Source organism: Pseudorasbora parva, chromosome 20 (genome assembly GCF_024679245.1).
Source record: "Pseudorasbora parva isolate DD20220531a chromosome 20, ASM2467924v1, whole genome shotgun sequence".
Classification (NCBI taxonomy): Eukaryota; Metazoa; Chordata; class Actinopteri; order Cypriniformes; family Gobionidae; genus Pseudorasbora; species Pseudorasbora parva.
Window position 1 is genome coordinate 28,349,476 of NC_090191.1, and position 20,324 is coordinate 28,369,799.

The 20,324-nt window shown below is 40.4% G+C and overlaps 1 protein-coding gene across 4 annotated transcripts in view; it reads left to right on the forward strand.

Annotated features, from left to right (window-relative positions):
• bltp3b (bridge-like lipid transfer protein family member 3B) overlaps nt 1–20,324 on the forward strand; it is a 43,665-nt gene that overhangs the window by 20,614 nt on the left and 2,727 nt on the right. The window contains exons 8-22 of one of the 4 annotated variants that reach the window (XM_067428394.1): nt 180–360; nt 453–536; nt 2,089–2,235; nt 3,294–3,403; nt 3,939–4,080; nt 4,188–4,381; nt 5,296–6,674; nt 7,978–8,058; nt 8,364–8,512; nt 10,023–10,177; nt 10,326–10,476; nt 10,565–10,612; nt 16,909–17,165; nt 17,586–17,697; nt 17,927–18,087. In XM_067428394.1, the coding sequence (XP_067284495.1) occupies nt 180–360; nt 453–536; nt 2,089–2,235; nt 3,294–3,403; nt 3,939–4,080; nt 4,188–4,381; nt 5,296–6,674; nt 7,978–8,058; nt 8,364–8,512; nt 10,023–10,177; nt 10,326–10,476; nt 10,565–10,612; nt 16,909–17,165; nt 17,586–17,697; nt 17,927–18,087 (3,351 nt within the window). The remainder of the gene's footprint in view (nt 1–179; nt 361–452; nt 537–2,088; nt 2,236–3,293; nt 3,404–3,938; nt 4,081–4,187; nt 4,382–5,295; nt 6,675–7,977; nt 8,059–8,363; nt 8,513–10,022; nt 10,178–10,325; nt 10,477–10,564; nt 10,613–16,908; nt 17,166–17,585; nt 17,698–17,926; nt 18,088–20,324) is intronic. The other 3 variants (XM_067428395.1, XM_067428396.1, XM_067428397.1) reach the window with 3 other exon arrangements.

Genomic DNA, 20,324 nt, shown 5'->3' on the forward strand with positions numbered 1-20,324 from the left:
TACCTCTTTTTTATTTTTGCTTCTATTATATATGTCATATTTTGGTGTCCCCCTACTGGTTATAACTTTTAATCCTAGATTTTACAGTGGGTGAGGCATCAAATTTCTTTGTTTGAATGTCTTAAGTGTGTTATCTGAGCTTTAGGTAGGGTAGATTTCAACTCTGTTGTTGTTTTTAGGTAACACCGGCACCCCCCTCAGCCCAGCAGGTGCGCGCACAGCAGGCTTCAGCCACAGCAGATCAGAACGCTTCCATGGAGCGGCTGTTCAACTCTTATGATGTTCGTGAGACTTCACACCACCTTCAAATCACACACTTGGACCTGCATATTTGTGATGACACCAATACCAAGGACAGAGGTACCACTTGCCCCCACTCATAATGCTGTTAACACCAAAGTGTGAGAGTTTGGTGGTGGTATGCTAAAATATGCCTTTTTCCCCCTCTGCAGGAATTAATAAGAGATTAGATGGTGGCGCAATGCAGTTGTCCTTCAGTTCTATCACTGTGGACTATTACCCCTTTCACAAAGCTGGTAAATGCCTCACACAAAATAGATTCTTCCTTTTAAAGGGATACTCCACCGTTTTTTCATATTAAACTCTGATATTCCCTTAACTAAGATGAGTTGTTACATACCTCTCTCCTCTCGGTGCGTGTACTTAAAGGTGCACTATGTAGTATTTTTGCAGTAAAATATCCAAAAACCACTAGGCCGGTGTTATATATTTTGTTCAGTTGAGTACCTACAATATCCCAGATGTTTCCAACTATTTGTAAATTGTGAGAAAATTGCTATTTTAACTAAGGACAGGGACGTTTCAGCATTGCATTTGAGGGAGTCGCCTGTCAATTGCGTCATATCTGCGTTACCCTCGGTTTCGGCTTTTATTTGGCAGGAGCGCTTTACTCTTAGCAGTGTGAACAAGTGAACGCACGGAGTAACGTCATAACGTTGTTTCAAACACACTTAAATGTATCTAATATGATAAACAGAGCTGCATTACCTCAAAATCATAACCGGAAGAGCGGATCAGTGCAGGCGCCCGGCGACTGTGTCCCGTCCCATCATAATAAAAGTCCCGGTATTCGCGAGGCGGGTATTTGTTTAACAATCGCCCCAGCAGCTGTTCTCAGCTCCACAACACTCGGTCCTGCTCTGCTTTACACTACAGTAACGTTAATAACCGCATGCATGAACGTGATTTCTGCCCGAGTCCTATTTTCCACCGGCTGTGATGTGAAGACCACATCTCCCAAGATGCTGCGCTCACACTTTGCGTCATCAAACTACACATTTGTTTTGAATAGGCGCCCTCCAGTGGACGGAAAGTTGCATAGAGCACCTTTAATCGCTCTGACGCGCGGTGACATTCTGATAGCATTTAGCTTTGCCCACTAAGCCCAGTTCATTCATTAGGTACCAAACAGAGATCAAGTTAGAAGCGACCAAACACCTCCACGTTTTCCCTATTTAAATACAGTTACACGAATAGTCGAGATCAAGTATGGTGACATAAAATCAAACATGGTACTTTTCTAGGCAGAAAAAGGATAACTATAATGTATGGGAGAATTTTGAGAGTACTTCGACTCTGCGCAGTAAAAAGTCATGCCTGAAAAATCCTCTCCTCCTATTGACAGAAATGAGAGGGTGAGGGGGAGATTTGAGGGAGGATTTTTCAGGCGTGACTTTTTACTGCGCCGAGTCGAAGTACTCTCAGAAGTGCTATTCCGCCATACATACGTTTTCCTTTTTAACCCGCTTAGAAAAGCGCCACGTTTTATTTTATGTCACCATACTTGATCGTTCAACTATTCGTGTAACTGTATTTAAATAGTGAAACCGTGGAGGTGTTTGGTCGCTTCTTAATTGATCTCTGTTTAGTACCATAGTGAATGAACGGGGCTTAGTGGGCTAAGCTAAATGCTATCAGATCGTCACCGCACGTCAGAGCGATTAAGTGCACGCACTGAGACAATAACAATAACATAGTTTAATATGAAAAAGCTGTGGAGTATCCCTTTAATAACCTGTTGAACAGGATTGTGTTCAAATGATTAAATAATGCCTTTCTTTCTCTCAGGTGAGGGCTGTTTGCATTGGATGCATTACAGCGAGGCCACAAAGTCTCGTGAGACCTGGGCCCGTTCTCTCCTGGAGGAGTTTAAGTCTAATGTGGATATGCTCAAAAACGTAGTCAGTGGCCAGTCCCAGAGCTCCCCTCAGCACGGTGAGAACGTCCTGCCCATTAACACACACTGATTGGCTCATTGTGACTAAAAAAACAGAAAATGGATTCAGTTTCATGCAACCTATCCTATGTCTGGATCATATTTGAATCAAAAGTCAAAAGAATTTGTTGTGTTTATACATCAGGGTATTATTGATTTAGCAGTATTGCGTTGTATTACATTTATAGTATTTGCATTAGTAGATTTACTAGTACAACAACTCACAGTTATAATGCATTTAAAAATACTTTTTTGTGAGAACGAGAATCGCCAATGGGAATAATAATGCTTAAACTTCTGGACACATTTTTGGTATTAAGAATTTGGGTGAAAAAAACTGTATTTGTCATGAAAATGATAAAACATTTTATACTATTTATTTATTGTTTTTTCGGGGGATTCTTGGTTAAAATATGATCTGGACACTGGACAGCTGTTCCTCATAGATGCATAAATCTGGATATCTGCCCATCTAAACTCTATTAATGTAGTAAGAATGTATGACACTTTATTTTAAAGGCTCTTCTCAGAGACTTAGGGCACTTTTAGATGACACCGACAACACAGTAATGGGTTGCAGTTATGGTCAAAGTTTTCCATGTGGCCTCTGAGAGTGTAGCAGAGTCTTTGTATAAGGGCCTTTAGCTAAAGTGCTCAGTTTTTGGCTCAGTAGCGCAGTACGGCTAATGTTTATGAGCATATTGTAATCATGGCCTTAGATTAGTCCTTAGAGTGTGTTTTGGAGTGGTCATTAAGTGTGTCCTGATAGCAGCTAACACCTGTCCTAGTTTAAGAGTTTTTTTTTTGCGTAATGGGTTCTGTGTCCCCAGTCCGTCAGTCGATTGTCTTAGAGGCGCGGGGTGAAGGGATAATGGTTAGGGAGCTGGACTCAGGCCAAGATGGCTTGTGGCCGCTCTCCCCCACGGCCAACTGCTGCTGGTGTCTGGAGACAGGTACCTCTCTGGTGTGCGTTTGAGGTGCCACACAAACACATGGCTGCGGTTTGTGCAGATGGTCCACTGTGATTGCGACTTTTGAGTTTGTGTGTTTCCTACAGGAAAGATCTCCACCAGCTCCAGCACTTCTTTCTCGCCTCCATCTGCACCGAGAACCCAGCTCATGTCCAGCTCAATTGTGCTACGGATGGCTGATTTCAGCATCTATCAGGTTTGTGTGGATAAACGCACTAGGGATGGGCGATATCTTATCGTTTTATCTCTTTGTTTCTTATAGGAGCCTATTTGATGATAGGTACATTTTACGTTTAGATCATTGTTTGTTTTTCTGAGGCTCTCAAGACTGCATGCAACTTTCACTTGTAGCCAAAAATATGGGGAATGGCACTAAATTTATATCGTCATTGATCTTGTTATTGCAGTAAGTACCAGAAAGTATCGTGATATACTTTTAAGTCCATATCGCCCATCCCTAAAACACACACGCACGCACAATTTTCTGCAATCTAAGTACTCATTCATAAAAAAACAAGAGAACATATGAGTTGCATGCTATAGTCCAAGTCAGATAACACAAAACTGAGAATCTTCTCTTCTGCAAAAGCTGTTTAACTGCATTTGTTCAAGTCAAATTCAAACATGGCACCGTGTTTGATATAAACAAACCTTAAAAACCAGATGCAACACGTCTTGATACTCAAAATGTGAAAAACCTTTTTGAAGTTTTTTGTTCTGATATATTTCAGGTGTCTACAGCAGACCAGCCACGCTCCAGTCCTCAAAGCATGATATCCTGCAATAAGAAAACCCTCTATCTCCCCCAAGAGATGCCAGCCATACATGCCGAATTCACAGAGTACTACTTCCCAGATGGCAAAGACTATCCCAGTAAGACAGAAGTGAACACATCCATCATTAACACTGACAAAATCAGAATACTCACTTAATATCAGTTCTCAACTCTGAATTGACACCAATGAACTCTCTCCCTGCAGTCCCTTGTCCCAACCTGTATGTGCAGTTGAACGCGCTACAACTGGTGCTTGACTCGCGCAGTCTGGTTTGGCTCAATCTGTTTGCGCTGGACCTTCGTCAGAGCTTAGAACAATTCATGGAGCTGTACAAACTCAATGACTCGCAGAAACCTGAAGAACATGTAGATATCAGAGTGGACGGACTCATGCTGAAGGTAGAAATTAAATTACGTTTGCATACTTAAAGTGAAATGTGGTTTGCAGTGTCTGTCTGGAATTGTGGCTAGCTTCATTTTATACCAAATTTAAGGTAACATCACAACTATATTTCCTAGATGCTTTATATTACCTAGAAGCATTAAAGCGTGAGTCAATTTACTAGGTTTTCTTTTTCGAGGCCAGTAACTTAAAAAGGCTTTCACACTGGAGGAACCTTTTCATAGTTCCTAGAACTTATGGCCAAAGTACCTGGTTTTTGGCATGTTCCCACCACAGGAAATGGGAGCGATTTTAGTTCTAGGTATGCCTTTTGCAGCAACTAAGTTAGCTTCTACTTCAGAGTAGGGTCTCACCCAGCACAATAGGAACTACCAGTGACGTAAAAGGATGCTGATTGGCTGAATGCACATGAAACACCAGCACCCGCCATTTTTTAAAAATGCTGTGTACACTCACAGATGGACCTCTCAACTTTCATATACTGTCTACTTTCTTTGTAGAACATATTAGATAGGACTGTTAAACAGATCGTAAACTAATGAAGGCTAAGTCGCTCTCAGCGACGTCAAAATAAATGTACACTGCTCTGTCAAAAAAGAAGCCATTACAACAAGAGCGGCTTACATCATTTCAGAGTTCCTAATGGTGGTGTGAATGCAACCAGGAAAATGGCTAGGTGAACATTTAGTTCTCAGGGAACCACCCTGGTGGCTAGTTCCTATGACTAAGTTACTAGAACTACTAGGTGTGAAAGCCCCTGTAGGTTTGATATCAATTAGCCCCATTGTAGTTTTGAAAATTACAGGTTTGTGAGTTTGGTCAGGAGCTTTACATGCCCTAATTTGCTGTACATGTCTTGTACCATCTTTTTTGTATTTTAATATATAACTATATGTTTTAATGTTTGTAGCTGGTGATCCCTGCTGACCAGGAGAAGTCTCAGCTTGGCCAGCCTCGCTCTGTGTCAGTGCAGACCTCTGAGATGGTAGCCACTAACACACGTCACTCTACCGGATGCACCCGGTCCAGTCTGGAAGCTCTTTTGCAGGCCTTCCAGGAGCAACCCTTCTTCACCTCCCTCTCTTCCTCCTTTCCTCATGCCCAAAACTCCTCCTCTGTGCTTCATGCAGCCTTTCAGCGGCACGCTCATGAGCAGGATACGAGTGTTCATGATGTGTACCGGGGCCTCGCTCCACCATCTCTCTCCACCAATGCCCTCAAAACACCAGCAGCCACTGACTTGTGGGCCGTGCATTTCTCTCAGTTCTGGGTGGACTATGAGGGCTCACGCAGTGGGCGAGGTCGTCCGACACCTTGCGTGGACTCTTTCCCTCTAACACTTTGGGTATGCCACCCTGCCCGATATACACAGCACAACGAGAGGCTTAGAGCAGGTGTAGGGATGGGCCGGTTGCCTCGCAGTGAGTCAGCAGAGATTGCCAATCGTCTGCAGAGGAAGAAGCTTCTTAAGGAGTACTATAGCACTGATGCATGTCCTGGCAACACACCAAGCAATGGTCTCCACAAACCACACTCTCTGGATGGCCTGTTCAGCGGCGACTCTTCGTCTCTTTCCCTTGATTCCTCGTCCTCGTCTAGTGAAGTAGACTTGCAGGTGCTAGTGCACGTTCAGAAGCACCTGAGTGCTCAGGTGAGCCATGGGCAGTATATGTTCCTGCTCAGACTGCAACATGCTGTGAAATCTCTGCAGCGCACTTTACAGCAAGATCTGGAGCAGTACGGCTCCAAGCTCCAGGGTCCTACACAACCCTTCAGCGCCTGTGTGGGCGTGCTCATGAAAAGTGCAGAAGTCGCACTACTCTTAAAGCCTATTCCCCAACCGGATATAAGCACCAGCCCCCTGGACTCTGATGTCTCCCCCTCAGAAAGTAGGACCACTCTTGAAGCCGGGAGTGAGTTAGGCGAGGGACACGAGATGCCCTCGGCTGCAGGAGAGGGAACTCCTAACGTAGATCAGCTCCTCTTTACAGGCATGCATGGCATCAACGTATCTCCTCTCCTTCCTTCCTCATCTCCGTCTCCTGCTCTGAGAAAGGCGTCTATGGATGAGAGGGGTAGTGTGGCATCTGGAGGGAGGGTGCTGTCTGAGGAGAAGAAGGAATTGAGAGAAGGATCTCCTGATGGAGAGGGCTGCAGAACTGAAACCAAAGGTCAACATAGTGAAACCTCACAAGGTGGAACTGCAATAATAGATCCCATCGCAGACACTTCTTCTAGGGAGTGGAACGACAAGAGTCAGGGAGGCAGGCTGCCTCAATCCATGTCCAGGTATTGCAGTGTTTGTGTATTTTGAACACAACTACCCATTCTTCACAGCTTGTTTTTTGAAATTTGATATTGGAAGAAGAGCTGCATGCCCCTGTCCCAAAAGCTGCCTTTACAGTCCACCTTTGAGACTTTTGGTGATAACAATGTTGACTATTGGATAGTTGACGAAAGTGCAGCCTTCATTATCGGGTGCATCACAGGCGCAAAGGGGGTCCTTAAAATGACAAATGGTACAACATACGGTCTTGTAGGCTACACAGACAGGGGTAGCTAACCCTGCTCATGGAGAAATACCTTCTAGCAAACTTCAGTTCCAACCCAGCTCATCACGTTCTTCAGGATTACTAGAAACTTCCAGGCAGGTGTGTTGGGAACAAGTTGGAGCTAAACTCTGCTGGAAGGTATCCCTTCAGGAGCAGGACACCTCTGCCCTAAACCCTTAAAATGCACAGGATAAGGGCTACAATCTAACCTAGGGGTGGGCAACTCTGGCCCTCCGGATCCACTGTCCTGCTGAGTTTTACACCTGTTTTTTACACCTATTTTATATTTTAGTCCCAGAGCATATGCAGTCTATGCACACTGGACTGTCCATGTCCAGAAAGGAAATAAAAACATCATCAAAGTAGTCCATATGTGACATCAGTTGGTTGATTAGAATCTCTTGAAGCATCGAAAATACATTTTGGTCCAAAAATAACAAAAACTACGACTTCATTCAGCATTGTCTTCTCTTCCGCGTTCGTTTTCAAACCTCAAATAAAGATTCAAACGGCCATGAATCAGTGAATTGATCAATGATTCGGATCGCCAATGTCACATCATTTCAGCAGTTTGGATCACGTGTCAAAACTGCTGAAATCACGTGACACATGTAGTTTTTGTTATTTTTGATCTAACTATTACGGACTCCAAATATGGACTTCTGCAAGTATTTACATCCAATGGGACAGGGCCCATACTGAAGTTCAATATATGCAAGTTTTTCCGCTTTGTGCCTGACAGGCTAATCAGTTTTAATGGCTTAATGAATTAAGATTAGAGTTATGTAGATAGATCATCAACCTTTGAGACACACCTTTTCACTATTCGGCAATCGGCATAGTTTTGAATCTAGTCTTCATTACGGGATTGCGAGTTTTTGTTTTATAACTGAATGTAGATGTGATTGATGCAGAAATAATATAATCGAACATTATGAGAGTATGTGTGTGTATCTTGGAGTAAAACCCAATACACAACTGCTTCCTTGCTCTGAATGTGATCTCTGGGTGTGTGTGTGTGTTTAATCTCTCTTCTGAAGGAAAGGCAGTTTATCAGTGGTCTCTGACCTCTTAACCTCCACGCACAGCAGGTCTACCTCCTTATATTCCATGTCCAACATGTAAGACACCCTCTGTAGGACTCTGTGCCCATCTGTGTGTGCGTGAATGTTTGTGGACAAAGCCGTGGTATTGGTATTGTGATCGTGGTCATTATTTCACACTAGTTTGTCTCTTGTGCTGTTGTGTCTAGAACTGTGGACATGCAGAGTTTGCAGACTCTTGGTGTTTTGATTTTTGGCCAAAATGACTTATTTTTTGTGTCATACTTGGTGTTTTGTTCTTTCTTCTTCTTAGTATCTTTCATATTAGTACTGACTGGTCGCTGTACTTACTTTTTCCTGCTTTTTGTGCATGTACTCTGCAGTGGCCGTTTGATGCAGGGCAAGTCACAGTCAAGTTTCTCCGTGTCGTTTAAGAACATGAAGAAAAGCCCTTCACTACAGTCTCTGGATGATCTTTCTATAGACAGCTACTCACTAGAGGACTGTGACAGCTACAGCCTGCTGGAGAGAGGTACATGCATGCACTCAAGATGTGTATTATTGTCTCTTAAGCCCATGGCACACTGCACGATTTTCAGCTGTACCAGATGAAAAATTGCCATCGTGAAACCTTTGTGGTGATTTCTGTGATCATGGCTCCTAATCGCTGGTCCTATGTCGTAAAGAGAGAGGTTCAAAGACGACCGTTGTCACAGTCTTGCGACCAAAGATAGTGACAAATTCAGAAATTTGGCATGATCACAGCAGTGTATTTGATGCTAGGGCCAACGTCTACTGACCAACCAATAAAAATGTGACATGAAATCTATGCGAAATGGCGTTAAAACTTACAACTGCTTACCTCAAGCTCTTTTATGATCCTTTTTCGCTGCTTCCTCTTTTTTTCAGCACACATAAAAACTAAAACAGCCAAAGTTTGATTCATCATGGTCTTTGTTTACGACTAGCCTACGCTGATGACATTTTATTCTTCTATAGAAACTTGCATTGTAGTCTACGAGTCAATAGGTGTCATCATCGAACAGTCTACATACGTTGTGCTCAGGTTTAATAGATCCATGTTGCACAGTGTGATTTGTAATGATCTTAAATCTGCACTATGTAATTTTTCCGTCCGCTATTCAAAACAAAAACGTAGTTTGATGACGCCAAGTTTGAGCTTAGAATCTTGGGACATGTGGTCTTCACCTTTACAGCCGGTGGAAAATAGGACTCGGGTAAAAATCATGTTCATGGACGCGGTTATTAACGTTACTGTAGTATGAAGCAGAGTAGCACAGAGTTGAGGGAGCTGAGCAAGGCGGCTGGAGTGATTTTTACGCAGCACACGGCTCGCGAGCAGCGGGACAGCAGTCCGACGGAACACAGTCGCCGGCACCATTTTCGCTTTTCCGTTCATGAGTATGAGGTAACGCAGCTCTGTTTATCATATTAGATACATTTAAGTGTGTTTAAAAGGATGACGTTACTCTTTGCGTTCTGCCAGCGGCTGCTGTGACACTTGATGCACACTGCAGTAAGAGTAAAGCACTTCTGCCAAATAAAACCGAGGGTAACGCAGATATGACTCAATTGACAGGTGATTCTCTCAGATGTCCCAGCTCCTTGTTTAAAATAGCAATTTTTTCACAATTACAAATAGTTGGAAACATTTAGGGTATTGTAAGAACTCAACTGAACAAAATATATAACACTGGCCTAGTGTTTTCTGGGCATTTTACTGTAAAAATACTATATAGTGCACCTTTAAAGGATTGCTAAAATCATGTAGTGTATCCCGGGCTTTATACCAGAGCCGTATTATGTTTGTGACCACAAGGGGGCAGTATTGTAACATCTAAAGGTTTTGTGCTATTTTGTTCCATTGATGGAGCATTGACTGTATTTCTTCATAACTAGAAATCAACATTGAAGCTAAACATCAGGTCCAATCGTGATGGGAAGATTGTCATTTATTTTTTTGTTTTACTTTGTATGCTACTTTAAAATCAAATAATATGCATATGTGTGTTTTGTTATAGATGACGTATCGATCTCTGGCTTTAAGGATGCTCTAAATGAACAGATTTCCACAGAAGGGGCTAATGTGAGTGTCGCTCAGGAGGCAGATGAGGCCCAATCACCTGACGCCATCAGTGCCGCCTCACAGAGCATAGACGAACCCACAAAAGACCTTGTAATTCCCTCTTTCCTTTAATTCTTCTTTTCCCAAATTAACTTTGTTTTATATATGCTCAATGAAAATAATGAGATTGTAAATACATTCTCTGATTCATGATGCAAGCAGCACTATGTGTATATAATACCTGTATTCATGTTTGCAGGTGTCGGTACTGGTTTTGAAGGTTCACTCGGTCTGCTGTTCGCTGGACCTGAAGGGAGATGACACAGCAGTAGCTCTGGAGGTGGGGCGGATCCGACCCAATCAGCTCGGCAACGTCAGTTTGCGGCAGTATCTTAGCAACCGCAGCCTGGGTAAGACTGATTGACGCGTCTGTTTGTGTGTGCGTGCACGTGTGTCAATGTTACACCTGATAAACACTTGCTGTTTGCGTTTCTTCAGGTTTAGTGTCTGCAGCATCAGCCGCTCAGAGTGGTGAAGGTACTTTAAGTGTGTATCTTCTTCATATGTTTACATAGTGTGTGTGTTTATGCGCACGACACGCTTGTAAGTGTAGATGCTGTCTGTGAGTTTGCACGAGTTGTGTGTTGTGTGATCACTCTCCCAGCACTTTTTGTGTTTGGTTTGAACACATGCACTACAGATTGAGGTGGGTTAGGTTTTTTTAATGTCTTTGACGGAAGTCGCTTATACTCACCAAGGCTGCATTTATTTGTGAAATATGGAGGAAAACAGTCATATTGTCAAATGTTATGACAATTTAAAAAAAATGCTATTGTAATGTAATTTATTCCTGTGATGCAAAGCTGAATTTTCAGTCTCCAGTGTCACATGATCCTTCAGAAATCATTCTAATATGTTGATTTGCTGCTCAAGAAACATTTATTATTAATGTCAATGTTGAAAACAGTTGTGCTGCTTAATATTTTTGTGGAATCTGTGAATTTTATTTCAGGATTCTTTGATGAATAGAATAGATTTTTAATCTCAAATATAAATCTTTTTAAACATTATTAATATCATTAGTAACTTTTGATCAATTTAATGCATCCTTGGTGAACAAAATCATTATTTTTTGTAATAAAAAAAAAAAAACCTGACCCTATATTTTTTACTGGTAGTTTAGAGATAGTACATATTTTCATAAACAGCTAGTTGGTTGATTAGTTGAATAATTGGCATAAAGGAATCCTTATTGTAGAATGCAAAAACATGTATTTGTTAATGGAGAACGGTGCTAATAGGGTCTTATAAAGGTGCTAATAGGATCTTAAGTATTTTATTCCTCATAGAAATTACCCCTAATGATTATTTATAATAATATATGATAAAACCATATTAGTTATAACATTTAATTTAGCTTTGTTCTAGATATAGCTTATAGTGGCTGTGTTAAATTTCAGCTTCTTTAATATTAATATCTAATGTTTAGCTTTAGTGCTTCTAGTAACAGTGCTTTACAGGGGTGTTTTAGAGACACAGTACATTTACACAACAACGATGTACTAAAAATGGAACCCTTTTTTTCTCGTACAGACAAAACATTGTCAAAACGTTCCCTGCTCAAACAGATCCATGAAAACGACTAAAAATGCTCTATTATGCTGCCATGCCAGTATTAGATTAGCCTGACAAGCCAGACCCACATCAAGATGTTTGGTCTGGAAACTCACCATAGACAGGGCTCAATCCGAGGGGCGGGATAGACGGTTGTCTTTCAAACTCCCTCTGCACACGATAGGATAGCGCTACACCAACCAGAGCAACGAAGGTGAAGCAGAGCTTGTTGATAGATTAAACATTCACCGTATCCGGTCGGCTAAACTCTGAACACATCTTCCCTTTTTAAGAATGACTTCAGTGCAGTTCTTTGTTCTTTTCTCAGAGAAAAGCTTAACTCCAAGTCTTCCAGAGTCACGGTCAAAGCTGATTCGAAAGACCACCGCCGTTCGCCAGTTTCTGTGTTTACTAGAAGCATGCAAACGCAACTCGGCCGTCGTCATTATGGCCCCGCCCGCCGACTCTATACACGATGTGATTGGGCCGTCCAGATTGAGAGGAATACAGCTCAGAAGGGTATTGAGAGTTCCTAGACGACACTTGCGGGCAGATTAAATTTGCTGCCGCTAGGGTGCGTCTAGATTTCTAGGCTAGTATTAGATGTCACTTTGTAAAGAAACATTTCACGCCTATAGACTGAACATGTAGTACGCGTGTGCATGATGTCAATGTTTTCACAACTTTACGTTTTTGTAATTTACACAGAGACTATAACATGTTTTGAAAACTTTGAATCCCGTTTTCAAAAATGTCCGTTTTCAGTCCCCCAAAACGGCCAAAATGCATAATTTTGTTTTTCCGTTTTTAGTTGAATATAGTGTTGTGTAAATGGCCCCTCAGTCAGTGGACAAACACTTAATTTGAATCATTTTTGACTTGTTAATAAATAGACTTTTCTGCAGCAGTATAGTATGTTTGTGTGTTGTGTGAATCTCTCTCTCTCTCTCTCTCTCTCTCTCTCTCTCTCTCTCTCTCTCTCTCTCTCTCTCTCTCTCTCTCTCTCTCTCTCTCTCTCTCTCTCTCTCTCTCTCCTTTAGCTGCTCTGGTTTTGTGTTGTCGTTTCTCTGCTGTCACAGACCACTGGGTTCTGCAGTCCCAGAACTGCTGGTTCAGGGGACTTTGTACACACATACTCGCTCTCATCTTATCTAGGCTGTTTCAGAGCACTGCCTCTTTCCTCTCCAAGCATTAATCTTTAGGCTTTTCCATGCTCAGTTTCTCTGGACTGATTCTGCTAGCCAGTTTTTTCAGCCCATTTCTCTGTATCTTTCTCTCCCCTTCTCCCATGGTCTGTATTTTCAGTTATTCTCACTCATTCACTTTCCTCTTGCAGCATTTTTGCTGTTCTTCAGTATCTCGGGAGGGAAAGTGCTGCGCTTGCTTGTTTTATTCACAGCGGTTGAAAGATTAATTCAGATGTTCAGCTAGGAATGATAGGAAATTATCACTTCTGTCTCATGTAATGATGGTCTGGGCCTTTCTTCCTGCACTATTTCCACAGAGGGCATTGAAGAAATTTGATTTGATTTGAAATTTGAAAACGTTTGATATCACAAACATGCAACTCTCATTTGTCCTAGAGCAAAAAAATAAAAATCATGCATAAAAGCCACCTCATTTTTTATTTTATTTTTTACAATACTTCATAGTTCACCAAAAAATGAAAATTCTGTCATCATTTACTCACCCTCAAGTTGTTCCAAACCTGTACGAGTTTCTTTGTTCTGCTGAACACAAAAGAAGATATTTGGAAGAATGTTTGTAACCACGCAGATAGAGCAACCATTGACTACCATAGTTCGTATTTAGGAAAATATACTATGATAGTCAATGGTTGCTGTATCTGCTGGGTTACAAACATTCTTCCAAATATCTTCTTTTGTGTTCAGCAGAACAAAGAAACTCGTACAGGTTTGGAACAACTTGAGGGTGAGTAAATGATGACAGAATTTTCATTTTTTGGTGAACTATCCCTTTAAATCCAATCTTTCAGGCTTGCAATTGTTTGTCATTAATTACAATTATTTAATTATGGAGTACATTTTTTTATTTATAATATACATTCTATTATAGTTAATTTGATTTTTTTTTTTTTTAAACAAATACAAAAATAATTCAAATAAAATATATATAATATACAAATTCATAGTTTGAAACTCCTGAATGCAAAATATGAAATGTTTTAAATGTAGAATTTTTATGCATGTAATTTTTGTGATTTTGGAACTCAAGTACTTTGTTGAACTGCATATACCACAGTATATAAATGTGGTACCATTGCCATTTTATTATGTCAGTAATATCTGCTTTAACTCTCCTGTCTCCACATTTCTTATTACTCTGTCTTATTTAACACTTCTGCTGAATAAGCATCTGTACTATTGGGCAGAGGAGGTGAGGATGTTAATGCTGTCTTAGTTTCATAGCTGACGGTACATGAATTCAATATAGATCAGACCGAAACCGTGGACTCCTCTGCCACGAGACCCTCTGGGACCGCTGAACTACACAGCTCAGATATCATTTGATGTCTCCTTTCTGCCCTCTGCTGTAGGAAATTTCCATGAATTTCAATGAGATTTCTATTCATTACCACAGGCATTGTTGCGCTGACATTTTGGATTCAATGCATAATTTAAATGCAGCGTTTCAATGTTTTGGATTTGTCTATTTTTAGACCGGTGGCTGTCTCCCGTGTCCTGCTTTCCCGTCTGCTTCCACAGCGTGTGCAGCGGGCCCTCGACTTCCACTCATTAGTGATCCCTTGGTTTCCTGCATGACTGTGTACACACTCATGTGTTCTTGTAGTTCCAAGGGTTATGGCATTGCATGGAGAAACGTGGAGTAGATGGTGTTTTCAACATGTGGATCTTCATTATTGCGTGCATTTTTTTGTAAGGGCATCAATGCTGAGGTATTAAGGAACGTTCACACTGACAGTGATTTGCAGTGACAATGAGACCTTGAATCATTCGTTTTCAATGAGAGCAATAGGAACTGTATATGAGAAAAGTTTAACCAAATGTGAAGTGACATGTCAGGAGCAGGAACACTTACTATCGACTTAAAATCTCTGGTAGGCTTGCACCTTCAAGTTGGGCTTTCATTATTATTTATGATTTATTGCAGTGCTCTCTGATTGGTCAGTCGCAACATTCTGAGGTCTGTTATTCCCTGATAATGACAGTCCTCTCATCCGTGTATCTGAAGACAGAGCTTCTTTTGTGTGTCGTGTATTACACTACGGACTCGCTCTAGCTTGTTTCATACAAAAGGAGCTGGTCTGTCTCTGTTACAGTTATCAATTCAATTTAAAAAAATAAAATCAGAGGGCTTCAGTATTAATAGTACTGTAATATCATTGTAGTATTCATCTTCCTGCTAGGATGTTTGTTGTGTACGCTTTAATGGATTAATAAATTGTATTCAATAAATGGGTATGAATACGATTTTAAAACAGTTTTATCTTAAAATCAATATTTCATATCCCTGTAATTGTTTGATATGATGGAAAAACATTAAGTGGTATGACTATATTATCCCTTAAATGGTCATCTTGTTTGAACTTGTTCGTTTGTTCGTTTTGCCTCAAAGCACGTTTTTGTTCACAGATTTTTGTTGCTTATTTTCTAACTAAGCTAATAAAATATGTAAACTTAAATCATTTATTATTAACCATGCATACATATTTTTTGTATATGCTGTTCTGCACATTGCTGCTTTAAAGGTGCACTGTGTACATTTTAGCGGAATTTAGCAGTGTGGTTGCAAATTGTAGCCTCTCATTGCCGACCCCACCCATTTGACGCACATAGAGAAGCTACGGTGGCCAACACAGGACAAAGATGAACACAGGACAAAGTGCTCTGTAGAGCAGTTTGTCCCTTTAGGGCTACTGTAGAAGCATTGCGGCCCAAAATGGCGACTTCACTGTTAGAGGACCCCCAGTATATGTACATCGAAATGGCTCATTTTAAGATAATAAAACATAACAGTTCATTTTGTAAGGTCTTAATACACCACTGAAGACATAGTTATGTATATTTTATTGTCAATAGATAATCATAAAGGCACAATATGTAAGATTTAAAATTTAAAATATCTCAAAATCACTAAAACAATGTTATATTTGACCTGTGTACTTGCAGTATCCCAAACGTTTCCAACAATGTTTGAATCCAGAAATAAATCGGCTCTTTTAACCAGTGTTAGGGGCCGCGTCCTTGCGACACCTGTCAATGAGTTCATTTTGCCCTTGATTTCCTACCCTTGATTTCCGTAGAAACCATGGAAACACCACATATTTTATTAGACAGACGAGCAACTGTTTGGAACAGAAAACTAATGATAGTTATACAGCGCAACACGGTTAGTCTTATTGTTTGAATCGCTTGTTTTCTTGATTCACCGCGAGTAACGTTTTTACTATGACTCGGAGGCAACCGATGACTGCAAAGTGCAAAAAGTGTCTCATACCAGCTACCGAGCGAACGCACAGAGTAACGTTATAACAACTTTCAACACACAGCAGCCGACTCCAGCATAAGCATAATAAAAGCTCAGAGACCAGTGTTTTGTGCAGGTCTGTCTTATTAGCATTCACTCCCATGGCTCTCGGCGCGTCCTGTTTCCTGTTTCATACCACCGTAACTGTAATAAAACTTTAATACATTCGTTCATTGATGAACATGATTTCTGCCTAAGTCAGTTGGATTTCTTTGAATCAGCTGTGGAGTTGAATAGTCAACTCCCATGATTCCATGCTCATTCACGGCGTCATCAAGCTACGCCTTTGTTTTGAGTAAGCGACCTCTAGTGGCGAAATTTACACACAGTGCCTTTAAATTTATTGAAACACCGCATGTAAAATTAATGTGCAAAATTGTTCATTATAAGTAGCTACAGGCTTGCATCCTGCTCACTGATCTGTATACATGGATTATTGGTATAATATAAGATACCATCGATGTTATAGATCAGTTTTCCACCATTACTCGGCAGCCTGTGTAAGGTAATTTCTCACTTGTAAATATGACTTCGCTCAGTCAATCATGTACTTGGAAATCACTGTTGCGACCAATCTCTCTCGAAGGCTGCATTTGTCAGTGTGAACAAAGCATTTCATGGCTCAACTGAGGACCAAAAAATAAAAATAAAAAATCCCAATTCTGTCAAAGATGACATCAGCACATTGCTTCACTTCTAATTTTCTTTCTTTCTTGCAGGTTCTGGGTCAGGGTCAGACCCCAGCATGGTTTTATTAAATCCAGAGGTGCAGGTGAGGCTGGAAAGTGGCCCGGGGGCTGCGGTTCACTCTCCTCTTGCCGAACAGAACGGCTTCCTGCAGTGCCGCGTACAGGCCTTCAGCGCCGACTTCCTCATGACATCGCTGCGAAACCTTGCCCTTTTCCTGGGGGATGACACTGCCTCCCAGGTTCTCCCTATGGAGATCACCATCAAAGATACACACGTGAACCTCAAGGTACATTAAGACACAAGGCACTTAAGATATATTTCCCAACACGATTATTATGGTCAATGGATTAACTGTAACAATATTATTGCGGTGTCTATAGCAATTAAAGTAACAGTATCGGTTTTGTCTGCCTTGTCCTTGACATGTTAGTGGCGCTAGATTATTTACAATATTACTCTACGTGAAGTATTAACATAACATTGGTATTTAATATTTTTTATCATACCGATATCGATATTTTGTGACATACTTGCCTCCATACACTGTGTGATTGTACACTGCCCTTCTGTTCCAAAACTTAGTCAGCTGCAGTCCCAGAATACATCTAATAACTTGAATTAAAAAAACTAGTAGACAGCAAGACAGCTCAGGTTTTTTAAACAGAACCAGTATGCATGTACTAATTAATATACGTGTTTAAATCAGGATGATGGTCCCCGTGACAAAGCATCAGAGCCCGAGGCCACGCCCATCGCCGTGCATATTCATAATCTGCTTATCCATCGTCAAGACGACGGCTCATTCAGCATTGGAGGAGGTTATTCATGTCCCTTACTTCCTGTTTATCTCTTCCTGCTTCCTTCTTTACTCCTGAACTATAATTGCTCCTTATAGCATAATTTCCAACCCTTAACATCCCTCTGGCACATGCATGCACTCTCTCTTTTACTTTCAAGTTTGCCTCCATTTTGAACTATTTTGAAATAGGCTCAAAGCTCAGGAATGCACGTTCTAAATGCATCCCTCCCCTCTCTCCCCTCGGACAGCTGAGCGTGCTCCGGACCCAAAGCTTCAGAAGGCGGGGCCTGTGAATGACAGCAGGCTCAGTTCTGTCCCTGAAGTTCCTGTAGGTGTGGCCAGTGAGCCGAAAGCCACTCAGACTGCACCTCTGTCACCCACAAGCCCCACCCCCTCAAGTAGAGAACAGGTACAATTTGCGATATGTAAATGATTGAACAGTTTTGCATGATGTAGTCATATGCATTGCAGGATACGTCCACATAAAGCTGGACTTGTAAAATTGCAGTTTTATGTGAACGTTAATATAAATGTATGTTGTTAAGCCTTTTTACCATGTCTTGATTGCCTTAATGTCTTTTTTTTTAATGGAACAGTTAATTTAACCTTTAGACTGAATATAAAAAATAATTTTTCTTTTGAGTATCATATTTGACACATCATAGATTTATGGTCCCTATGAATATGGAGCTCATACTCAAGAAGGAGAAAAAATAACAGAGTTTTATTCAGAGGACCAAACTGAGCAAAATATGCAATTTAGTGCAGTTGCTAATATATTACCAAAACGTAGGATGAAATGATTATAGCTTGTAATGGTCAATTAAATCTTCATAACACAGTGTAACAGACTACTCGCATAAAATGCATATACAGTTTCTGCCAATCTCATGTTATTATTGACCTATAGAGTAAGTATTGCATCCTTCATATCGCCAAAGAGTCTTTGGTTTTATCATATTTATAAACGATAGATACGCTGTACCCAGTCTTTCTGAAAACAGCCGACCTCGTGGAAGAATGCAGTGGGCGGCGCTGAGACAAACACAGCACACACACAATACATCATAGCATTATCTCTGGATAACTTTTGATTCACTATGGGTTTGTGTTGTTTACATAATTTGCACTTGTGTGCCGATTACCAACAAAACAGTCATTTGAAGCAGTTTCACTCACCGCCTGTAGTTTTGACTCATGACTGGAACAAACAAACACACTTGCAGAAATCCGTTGCTGCAAACTGCCTCCGCTGTTTCCTTAACGCTGGGTTATCTGGGAAGCTGAACAAGGTTATATTCACAAACAAAAACACACTTCTTTCTAATGGTAAGAGTAAAAAGCTTGTTTTGTTCCTGGTTAAGTGTAGTAGCTACAGCTCTTAAAACGTTACCAAAATAGGTTACGCTTTATTTTGATGGTCCACTTTAGACATTTTAGTAACTATAAGTCACTTTGCAACTACATATCAACTATCAGTAGAGTATCAGTAGACTGTTAGGATAGGGGTAGCGCAGTAGATGGTTTGTTGTTGGACCATCAAAAGTGTTATTATTTTTTTTATTTACCTTTATTTTAGCAGGAAGTCTCATTGAGACTAAGGTAGCAGCCATACAGTCTGACAACATATTAAAATACAACAAGTACAATAATAAAAATAAATAGTAATACATAGGATTCTCTCAACAAAAACAATCACATGCCTTCATTACCACTTTCTTTATGATGCCTTTAAATTCACAGATAGACAGTAAAAACTCTAGGTACATTTCAAAGCAAACACTTTGAAGAGCGCAACTGGTAACTGCCAGAACTAACACAAAGAAGAGTACAAAGATATGCTGGAAGCTTACCTAGCATTGCTTTGTAAATAAAAATGTACCAATGCGGTTTTCTTCGTATAGTAAGTGATGTCCAACCAACCATCTCATAAAGAATGCAATGATGAGTAAGGGATTTTGCATTTGTAATAAAGCGTAAAGAAGCATGGTAGACTGAATCAAGACGTCTTAGAATGGAGGAGGGAGCATGCATGTATAATATATCCCCATAATCTATCACACTTAGGAAAGTAGCTTCAACAAGTTTCTTTAGCGTGAAATGTAAAATTAGATTTATTTCTAAAATAAAACCAAATTTTCACTTTGAGTTTTCTGATTAGATTAAAAATATGTACATTAAACAAAAGCTTATCGTCTATTCAAATGCCCAAGTATTTGAATGAAGATACCCTTTCAATATTTTTACCATCAGATGTATAGATGCTAAGATGCTCAAGTACTTCTGAATGAGCCCTTGAAAATATCATAAACTTTGTTTTCTGTGAATTTAAAACCAATTTTAAGCTCTCAAAAGCACTCTGTAATGACTGAAATGCAATTTGAAGTTCTTGCACTGCCTGTGTTATGGACGGAGCAAGTGTATAAATAATAGTATCATCAGCATAAAAGTGTTTTTTTTGCTTGAATGTCGTTACCCAGGTCATTTATATTTGCAGATATTATCATACTTACTCTAATGAGAGTTAGTTGACATGTAGTAAAATTTTAAAGTGGACCATCGAAATAAAGCATTACCCTAAAATATACTAAAATTTAAAGGGTTAGTTTACCCAAAAATGAAACTTCTGTCATTAATTACTGACCC